Below are 11334 nucleotides of genomic sequence, written 5' to 3' on the forward strand. Positions count from 1 at the left end.
TACTGATGTCCCCTTTTGAGTTGTTTATGATTATTTCATAATGCTCCATGCTCCTAGCGACTGGTGATGGTTGCCATGGCAACGTATTGACGTATTTTGGGATCCAGAAATAGAAAGATAAAGAAGAAAGGTGTCCCAGGGCGTATCTGCTCCTCAGGGTAACAAACTTTTTTTTTGGAAGGGTGTATAAGTCTGATCGTAACCTGATGAAATGCCTAGGAGGAGATATATGGATTTCAAATACGCTTTTTGGCATATTGTGTGGTCATTTTGATGTGGAGTATGTGATGAGAGTATTGCGTTATGTGGCAGAGGATCGTGTATGAAGCATTTCAATGTCTTTGTGGACACAGAAGAAAAGACTGTGGCTCTCTGTAAAATAAGAGGTGAGACTGAGACTCTCTTGTAGAAGTTCAACACAACAGAGTGAGTCAGCCTCTATTCATAGTCTGAGAAATGCAACTCGAGCCCTGCAGAGAAGGCTCATAAATTAAAAAATATAGGGTACATGCTTCTATAAATGCACCTCTCTGCCCACTCTTTAAACAAGACATCTGCACATATTATACAGCAGCTAAAGTATACAGACACTTAAAGGGACAGTTCACCAAAAAATTTAGCATTTTGTCATCATTTACTCACCCTCATGCTGCTCCAAACCTTATTTTGTTGTTTACTATTTAACAAAATGTTATTTACTGCAATGACATCCATCCAAATAGCCTGTAGGCCAACTGTTGGTAAATCTAAACTGCTCTCATGGCCTTGGAACAATCATCTTTGACAGTCAGAGAGACACAGATATACGAAGAGTGACTGTAAAGTTGTCGTTTTACTTGGTACTGCAGAACGGAAGAAACAAATTTCAAAAGGTCAGATCCTTATGCAAGGAGGAATACAAAGAGACAAAAACACATCAGTGATTCACGCTCTTTTCCCAGAATGATAGCAGTTCACACTGCCTTTCGGTGGCAGGCTGAATTAAAGCAATTGTTTTCAAGCTGTTACATAAATGGAGATAATGTAGAGCTTTACAGGCGGCTTTGTGTGTATGCGATTGTATACCCAGAGAAACAGACAGACTCAGCCATTTACTAGAGCAGCCTATGTCATCTGTCCTAATTAGGATTAGACGAAAGAGTTTGTTCAAATGTTTTGGTTGTTGTTGCATGTGTTGCAAGATTTGTTTAGAGTTCTGGATTCATTTTCTCCATAGAGCAATTCTCATTTTTAACGCCAATCAGGAGATTGTTAAATGATAATCTTCTAGAAGCTACAAGTCAGTTTGATTTTAACTTTGTTTTGAAATGTGTTTAATAGCCAAATTAACTACTCAGTCGCTGTTACCATGGAAACATGAACTGCGCCAAAAAAGCGCATGTGTACACCCACTATTGTGAATGACATAAGCGAGTCCCTACACTCTCAACTACTTAGGCCTAAGATGACATTTTTATAGGCCACCCTCAAAGTCATAACCACCCTGGTTCCCTCGACAAAAACCCAATAAGATCTTTCCACTGGCTTTTGTATTATTCCAGGAAATAAGCTCAGTCACCAACAAACGTTTATGATTCTTACACATTTTGTTCATCATGACAATCTTCACAAATGAAGACAAATTCAATTTTGAAACCTAAATACAGTCGTCAGAAGTAAAAAGCTAAATGCACGCTCTAAACAATCTACTACGAGTCTCATGACTTTGTCACCATCAACTGTTTTTTTTTTTTTTTAAGTAATAGGTTTGAGTTACAATAGTGTGCAAGAGTGCGATTATGAACACAATGAGTCTGTAAATGCAGACTAGTGAGTAGATAAGTTTATCTATTTGGTGTGATGATGATTAATGTCCCAAACAACCTCTAGTCCCATTTAGCTGCTTGATAGTAGCCGCCTATTTTAAGAAGAGTAAAAACTTCACAAAAATCACAAGAAGGTATTACTGATGTATTTTATGTTGTAAAATACATCAGTATTTCAGCATCATCATCAGTACATCAGCAACTGTGAAATCATCTTGGTCTTGTGTTAACCACAGACCTTACCAGACATTTAACCAAAACCAAAAACCCATTCAAAAAACCCATTGACTTGAAACCGGAAATGCTAACTCTGGTTTTGGCTTAAAAAAAACACATCAACCCTGCAACATATAAAAATATTCTCAACAAATTCGTTTTTTTTTTCTTGTTCTCAAACTGTTTACATGCACAACAGAAAAAAACATGCATTGCAATAAAACTGTTTAAGACATGAAAGTGGAGTTGATGTTTACATGCACTGTGTTAGCAGTGTATTTTTAGCCCATGTATACATGCGGAGCTGTCAGTAAGCAGCTTTCTCTTTTCCACTAATTTAGTTATTCCACGCTTGTATGCACTTTTCAAAAACATTCAAGTATGCATTACATGACCAAATAAATCACATTCTCCAGCAGAAGTTCATGTGTCAGACCACTTTCTCTTTATCCTTTTAGATGGTGTTCATGTTTCAGACCACTGCTTTCTAAAAAAAAAAAAAAAAAAAGACAATTTCTGTTTATTCTTTTAGATGGTGTTCATATTTCAGACCACTGCTTTCTGGAAAAAAAAGAAAGAAAAAAAAAACCTGCATAAGGCTGGAATTCACTATGTGACTTTTGCCCCAGATTTTTGCCCCTATCTACAGTCTGGAGAAGTTGATGCTAGTTGCCGAAAGCCAGAGCCAGTGTGTAAATTTGAGTTGACAGATTTGATAGAAAGTTGCGTAGTGTATGATGGTCACAGGCGCCGTTTTTTTTTTTAGTGTCAGACTATGATTCCATCCAGTCTGAGGATATCAAACAAAATAGATATTTTGAGCCGATTTTAGAACACTTTGTTTTCATTTGTCATGCGTCTCCAAACAAGGTGCTCGTTTCAGCATGCCTGTTGTGATCAGAACAACTTAGTGTGTGATCCTCAATCGTTTAGTGTATGATGGCCAGTTTTTCCTTTGTGACTAAATGTGTGATGCCTAGTGCTTTAAAATCTGTTTTTTTGTGTATTCCAGCCTACAAGTGCATTGAACAAATGTATATTGCATCATCAATTTTCATTTGATTACATTCACAATGGGATGGGTACTTTATTGCTTCATAGTCTGAGTTAAAGGGTTAGTTCACCCAAAAATGAAAATTAGGCTGTGTTTTACTCACCCCAGAGCCATCCTAGGTGTATATGACTTTCTTCTTTCAGACGAATCCAGTCGGAGTTATATTAAAAATTGTTTTTGATCTTTCAAGCTGTTTAATGCCACTCAGCGGGTGTTGCATGCATCAGTCCAAAAGAAGTTAAAAAAAAAAGTGCCCACCCATTAAAAAAAAAAAGTGTCTCACACGGCTCCGGGGGGTGAACAAAGGCCTCCTGTAGCGAATAGTGCTGTGTTCAAAATATCGATACGACGATGTATCGTCACAGAGATGGACGCTTTTTATTTCACTTCTTTTGGACTGAAGCACTGCAACACCCGCTGACTGCAATGATAGAGCTTGGAATAGCCAGGACCATTTTTAATCTAACTCAGACTGGATTCGTCTGAAAGACGAAAGTCATATACACCTAGCATGGCTCTGGGGTGAGTAAAGCACAGACTAATTTTCATTTTTGGGTGAACTAACCCTTTAAGCTTTTTTTTTTTTTGGTTCAAATCAAAGTTTTTAAGCCATTATTTAACACATAACTGGCTGGTTCAAGGCCTACAACTCTTTATTGATGGAAACAAACCCTTTGGAGAAAATTAATTGACAAAATAGTCGTAGAATCAAATGCCAGCGTTTGTCAGTATTTCATTCTTCCATAATTTATTATTTTTGTTAAATTCATGAATTACTTTCTTAACATTAACATCTTATTCTACTGGCACTATATTTATTTTGCACAGTTTGTCTCGTCTTTTGCAATACCAATCTGCATGCTTTCTTCCCCATTAAAGAACAGAGAAACAGAGAGAGGAGGGGTTTGCAGTTAAGTCCTCATATGAACTGGTAAACACATGCAAGAGGTTAGATGAGGATGCTTTGCTGTTATTCTCACAGATTCAGACATTGAGCTCTGACTCCGAGTAGAGGCTTTCTATACTTGTTTAAAATAAATTATCTTCTTAAGTATTTGCTCAGAAACATTTCCTGTTGCTATGTGAACCCTCTTCTTTATATATGATGAGTTAATGCATAACCAGACCCTAAGCATTGACCTGGATCAATGAGGATCTTCATGTGTTTGCCATGCCTTGAGCACCTCTTTCACCACAGTGATAACCCTTCCCTTGTGTTTACCCGGTTATTTTCAAGGGTAGACTGAGGTTAAGCAGCTAAGTGTGTGAATGTGTTAAAGCTTGAGCCAGTCTGGATTAACTCAGGGCACCTGCTCCAGCTCAAACACACACTCACACACATAAACACAGAGGAATTTACAGAACATCCAGCTTCTACTTATTTAAACGACTGTTCTTTTTGGAATTAAACATTTTCAAGAAAACCAAAATGTTTATGAATTAACAAGCACTTTGGTAGAGCATTTGTACATTTCAAAATCAAACCAGGTCAAAACTTGATTATGTCATAGAGAGCAGGCACACGATTAAATAAGATTTACGTGTGAATGTAATAAGGTTAAAGGTTATTTTGGTGTCACTGTACCACAGTGTAAGATAAGTGACCTTTCCCCCAGTTTTTCTGCCTGAAAAGGGCTGTTGTTAGTTGGACCAATGACAATCAGCCATAGCCACAGCGAAACAAAGTTTATGATAATATCTGAACCATCAAGAGTACAAAATGTACGTTTTAGTAATGAGCAGTAATACTGAAGGTTTATATGAGTTTAATCACAAGAGGACTGAATGCTAAAAAACTTAAGAAATCTGAAAAAAAAGGAAAATCTATGTTAATATTTAATCTAATGCATAGAATTCACACAATGAATTAATATAAAGTGCAATAGTCACATTGAAATTATTTGTATAGCGTCTTTTACAATACACATTGTTTGAAAGCAGCTTTACAGAAATTCATGATGTTAATGTTTATAATATCTTAGTATCTTTACACCTTCTAGTCGGAATTAGCAGATTAGAGCTAGAGCTGTAGATTACTTTAACTATAGTTTACAGTATTTTTGTTTACGTGTATATCCAAATTTATATAAAAAAACTGGGTGATAATATAGTTACATTTTGTGAAGTGTATATATGTATGCAAAGTTGGACATAATATATATCCAACTTTATAGAGCTGTGCGATAATAGTTTACATTTTGGTACGATATATAAATCACGCAGTTGGGATTTGCTATAATTACTTTACGTGAGTGTATTGTATGTATGCAGGTTAAGTAGGATGTACAAAATATGGTATATATATATATCCAATAGTATTATATCCAAATTTTAGTATATCGCTGGTTAATAGCAATTTACCATTAAAGTGACTTAAATTTAAGTCATTTTCTCACCTGACGCTATCTTGTGGTTTCAGAAGACTTGGAATAGAGTCATATGGAGCAGTTTTACAGTACTGTAATACTGTGTTTTTGCCATTTTTGTAGCTTGACAGACCCAAAAGCTACTCCCTTTCAGTGGCCTGGACATTCTGCTGAACATCTACTTTTGTGTTCAACAGAAAAAAAGAAAAGTATAGAAGTTTTGGATGACATGAGGATGACAAAATGATGACAGGATTTTAATTTTGGGGTAAAATTCTTCAGCCACTCATTTTGGATGGATGACTGGATTTATAAATTCACGTTTGTCACCAAATTTGGAGTTTGTATGGTGAAATCTCATGTTACCTCTCTGATACCAAAGAGGTCATATGGGGCCGTGGTGTTTTAGTGATGCCATGAGACAATTACTAATCAGATTGTTGCAATAAACAGTTTGGTAGAACAAAAATGCATCTTATCATGAGTGCATTGCCCAGATTAAGCCATCCCAAGCACAAGTTACTATAAATTCTCATGTAAAAATCCCTCATGTAGTGTCAGTTGCTACAGCAGATGGCCCAGAGCTGATCTGATCACTCTAATGCAGTGTAAAAACACTTGTGTGGCTTTCGCAGATCAAGAGCAGGAGGTTACACACTGCTTCGAAGACGAGGCCATGCTATAATCAGCGGGATTGTTTGTTTGTTTGTTTCAGCAAGACGAACATACTGCTGTTCCTCATGGCATGCAACACAAGCATGCATGCTGTCAGTTTTGCTTTCTCTCCAGTTTCTCAGTGCTATGAGAGCTGTTGTGTAAGCACACACTGTCAGTGGAGATATTATGCCAGGGTCAATGAGATTTGCGAAAAAACTAATTTGACGCGTAGGGGGGCGGTCCGTTCATCCACTCACACACATGTGGTTCAGACGGGGTGATGGAGCGTCCTCGACTGAACCTGATGGAGCAAAGACACAAATAGGGGCCGCGCGCGTTGCAGGCGCAACAGACACGGAACGACTGAACGGAGCTAACAGTCCGTTTGACTTTAACCGGCGAAAAGCGAAACCGAACACCGTTTGTTTTCTTCTGGGAAAGAACCGGACTGGCCGCGGAACTAATGTCACTGAAAACGATTTGAACTGAAGACTTTCTGAACAGAATTACGCGACGATTAATAATGGTAATATGCTTTTTGTAATTCTGTATTAAAGTTTACATTCCACATGTATATTTGTGTAGCCTATAAAAGTATAGTCTATATATCTGACAGGTGCAAGTTGTATGACTTGTGCTGAACTTTTTTTTTTTTTTTAAATATGTAGTTTAAGTCTTTGTTTAATTTGGACAAATTATAGCCTATAGATTTTGGAATATTACTTGTAAACATCACTGTTGGAAAAAATCCCTTGTTTTGGGACATGTACCAAAAGTTGTATCTGGTGCAAAGATGACTTGGGCCATCTAGACCATCTTAAAAACCAAAACAGCCACTAAATTATATTTGGTAACATTATGCAGTAGAATATATTTTTGCAATGCAGTCGGGATGCTTTCAATAGGATTGTTTAATTGAAAATAAAATTAGATTTTTTTTTAGTTAAATACATAAATCCAAGTCATTCCGAAATGTTAACTTAAACCAACTAATTATTTTGGAGTATTATCATGTTTAATCCACTGATTTAGTTTTTGTTAGTCTTTATTTTTGTACGAGGAAAGGTTTTTAACATATAGCTTTCGATATTATATAAAACATTTTTTAAATCTGTAGCCTATGTAACAGAACCTGGTGTAAGGCAGGATCCCATGATGAAGTGAGACAGAAAGATAAGATTCAATCACGCACAAGCTGTTCCGCAAAGAGGTCAACACGGGAATTCTTAGAGAAGGCATTTCTGGTTTACATGAAGTAGCTGTTTACTGTTGTTAAAACTAGTCTACGTGATGATATTCAGGTGATGTATATCTAACTCGGTACGTGAGAACGTTTATTTGCTGATGTCACATTGCGTAAGGTGGCTATATAACTGTACACTCGTTAACCTCGTTATTATGCGGTGTCGCAAGAACGTACTGCGCTTTGCCACTGGGAGGTAATGAAGTTACATAACATTGTGTTGTGACTGATCTTACGTAACTGACTGGATATCATTGTGCTCTTTCTGCCACCAGGTGGAGCCACTGCTGCGTCAATAACATCTGAGATTGACCTGAAAATCACATTCAAACACACCAGAGACGAACCACAACTTTTAACATTGCAACTGAGGAAGAAAAAACTACAACCTCAAGATGTTTGAAGAGTCATCTCAGGAGATGAGGGTGTTAAATGCGACTGCTCCCAGTAGCACAATGTCTTTCACCGATGAAGCTGTGTCCATCCTGACGTCCAGCAGTTTGCTTGCACGCTCGCTACTGGGCCGAACGTCGGCGCTTAAACGCAAAGACACAGATTCAGACAACGTCACCTCTGTGAGGCGTAAGCGGGAGTTTATTGCTCACGAGAAGAAGGATGAGGGCTACTGGGACAAGCGCAGGAAAAACAACGAAGCCGCAAAGCGCTCTCGTGAGAAACGGCGTGTAAATGACATGGTGCTGGAAAACCGCGTGCTGGCGCTGCTCGAGGAGAACGCCAGGTTACGAGCGGAACTGCTTGCACTGAAATTTCGCTTTGGCCTCATTAAAGATCCCTCGAACGCTTCCATACTTCCGCTCACAACAGGAACCTGCGTCCCACAACCTTCGGCGCCACATTACTACCTTCCACGTGGGGATGGCGCTCACCAAGCTGGTCCAGTATCGTCAAATCAGTCCCAAAGCGGACCGCAATCTGGCCGAAGTATCAGAGATGCGATCAGTATGTCAGAAGACTCCGGTTTCTCCACACCCAGTGGGTCCAGTGTTGGTAGTCCCGTCTTCTTTGAGGACAGACTAAGTGATCATGGAAAGTTGTCTCCGCACCAAGCAGATGAACTGGGTTACGAGTCCCATCACTCCTCAGCTGATGTTTTAGCAACGGGACAGCTCACCATGTCATCCAACCGGATGGAGTCAGTGGACAGTATGAAGAGTCTTCCGCACAAGCTGAGGTTTAAGTCTCCAGGCGGCGGCGAATGCGACAACCCCAGATACCGACAAAGTCCTGTGCTGCCCGCGGTGGGCCCTAGGGTTCACAACCTTTCGGGTACAACTGAAGGAGCAAGTTACTGGACACCACAAGACGGAGAAGACGCCCGAAAAGTCATGCCACCACAGCAGCAGCAGTACAGGAATTACAGCCACAATGTGAACCCAAGCGAATCTCAATACCAAGCCGAGAACAGCATGCTCAAATCTCAGCTCAGCTCTCTCGGCGAGGAAGTGGCCCAGCTCAAAAAGCTCTTCTCCGAGCAATTGCTCACCAAAACGAATTAAGACTTTGTAAAGAGTGCACTCGAACACTGCAAATATTCACAGTCGAATTCATGAACGTCCATAGATTATGAATGGAAAGAACGCAGCATGTGCATCACTACCTCTTCACACTCGGTCATAACCAAACAGAACTTGCATATCCACCTTATTTTGCAATGTGGAAGTAAGCTATTTTCTATGTATGTGCGAGACTTCTGGTTCATTAGGTAAAAAACTAGAAGAATAACAGTGCAGTAAACAGTAAAACTATTTGCACCACAAAAAAGTGTGTTTAAGATTACGACACTAACTAAAAATATAATAAGAATTACCAGTTTGTGATATCAAGCAGCATAATGGTCTGGAAGCAAATGACTCCGGAAGCCTCAGACATTCAAGACACAAATGGCCGTGCTCCACTCTTATGTTATAAATAAGGTGGATAATGCCTTTTTTTCCCCTTCCTTCAACTTGCATTCAGGAACATGCAAGATCATTCCTGCGGCATTGGCACATGTCAGCTACAACACCTCACCTCAATTCGTTCAGTTGGTCCTTTTGCCTCAAACACTGTGATCTTGCTCAAAAAACACCTCAGGCTCCAATAAAACAGTGTCTGCACTCACAGACCTGTCTGTCACTGTAAATTTAGAAAAGCATAACATCCTCCGTTGTAACGTCATTCCTCTATGTGCCAACACTACTTAAACACTTGTCAGTAAGTGAGAGATGCAGCACTGTGAGCCTGATAGTCTTCACACTGTAATATTCCTCCTGTGGTCTGACAGATTTATGAATGAAGTATAAATAGTTTTTTTTTTTTGCATCATATATCCTGATTAAAGCAGATGAGGAAACACCAGGAAGGGGGAAATAATGTAATTAATGTTGATTATTGTCATGAACCAGTAGCAACTCGGCACTGAATGACTGCATTTGTTTATCATACAGATTACTGCCGTTGTCCAGACAAGGATAATATCTAATTGACCTACACTGTTACTTGCATTTTGTGATGGTAAAATTTCTGTCGTCTTGTGAGTTCTTGTGTACCTGTACAGTAAATATACATGACATGTTTGTGTGAATAAATATTTGAACTGTTTGTTTGCCTTTTATTATTAAACTAAAGCTTAATTTGTACAGCTTAATTTCTATCTATAACCTAATACACATTTTATATAGCTAATAATATTTAGAGTATGTTTAATTGTCTTGAGGTTTCGAACAGCGAACAGTTTTTTGAAACAAATTCTCTTGCATTAAAATCTGAGAACCATCTCTGAATTCCCAGAATAAGCCAGGACAATGTTTTGACATGTACACAAGTGCAGTTCTCATGGACCATCACCTCTGCTTACTATACATGAAGTTTGAACAGAATTATTCAAAGCCCTGGGGGCAATGACATCTTAGATGTCTCAATATACCAACTCAGATGTTACGTTCCTGAGAAAGCAGGTTTGTAATTAAAAACCACATTCAATGTTCCTAATTCAATCCTATTATGTATGTGTTGTGGATTGTTACGTACGTTTAAGATATTTCTTGAAAGATTGTTGGTTAAAAAAAAAAAATCTAAAATATATTAAGCATTGACAACAATTACAGAATTGATGTAGAAACAAAACTAAATTTCAGAGTTACAAAGAAATGGCAAAGTAACACTGAATTAAACATGAAATGTTGAAATGGAAAAAGCTGAAATAGCATTTTCTTGTAAAATGCACTCCAATAATCTGTTTTTATTTAAAACTTTGAAAAATTATTTCAAGTTGAGTACATTTCAATTTGTGTACAGTGTACAATAAAGAATCCATTGCTCCCTTAAAAAGTGTAATAAATCTTATTTATATATTTGTCTCCAACTCCGCATGCTTTTTATTTGAATGATTTTAATCATTTTCAATTTACAGTATATATTTTACAGGCCTATAACACGTCAAATAATCCACATTTGTTCTTGCAACACTAGCACAATCCACAAGAGGTCAGCAAATCATTTTGTATTTCCAATTAGAGTATACGCACTCACAGTCACATGCACAGCATTAATAATATAAACCGAATTAAATGACACGCAAAGATTTGCACGACCAAATCACCTGATTCAAGATCAAGTTACACCTTGACATTTCCCAGTACTTCCTTTCGACTAAGAATAAACATCTGACACCAATATACCTCAATCCCCTGAGAACTGAGCTCAGCTGAGACCTGTCTGGTGACGTAAGAGCATATAAATAGATGCAAGTCTATTTAAGGAGCTAAACTCTAAAACAAGACAAGGCTTTTCTTGAACGAGCTCTGCAAGCTCTTTAACGTCCACACATTCATGATCCCCGGTTAATTTCCGTCCTTGACATCCCTGTTCCACTAGTCCACTGACCCCTGACTGGCTGATCTTCACTCAGGCGTTCAGTGGGAGGCTTGGCCTGACATAAGTCGGGTAGCGCGACGGTTGCCATGGAAACCTCTTCCAGCAGACGATGTTGAG

At 38.4% G+C, this 11334-nt stretch overlaps 1 protein-coding gene and 1 pseudogene across 1 annotated transcript; one reads left to right on the top strand and one right to left on the bottom strand.

Annotated features, from left to right (window-relative positions):
- LOC107718586 (uncharacterized) overlaps window positions 1-11334 on the bottom strand; it is a 61655-nt pseudogene that overhangs the window by 15569 nt on the left and 34752 nt on the right.
- Window positions 6336-9942, top strand: LOC107718588 (nuclear factor interleukin-3-regulated protein-like). The gene is made up of 2 exons (XM_016525740.1): window positions 6336-6624; window positions 7617-9942. Exon 2 carries the CDS (start codon window positions 7737-7739, stop codon window positions 8856-8858), a length of 1122 nt encoding a protein of 373 aa, XP_016381226.1. The 5' UTR covers window positions 6336-6624; window positions 7617-7736; the 3' UTR covers window positions 8859-9942.

The sequence above is a fragment of the Sinocyclocheilus rhinocerous genome, unplaced genomic scaffold (genome assembly GCF_001515625.1).
Source record: "Sinocyclocheilus rhinocerous isolate Xijiao unplaced genomic scaffold, SAMN03320098_v1.1 scaffold182, whole genome shotgun sequence".
Taxonomy (NCBI): Eukaryota; Metazoa; Chordata; class Actinopteri; order Cypriniformes; family Cyprinidae; genus Sinocyclocheilus; species Sinocyclocheilus rhinocerous.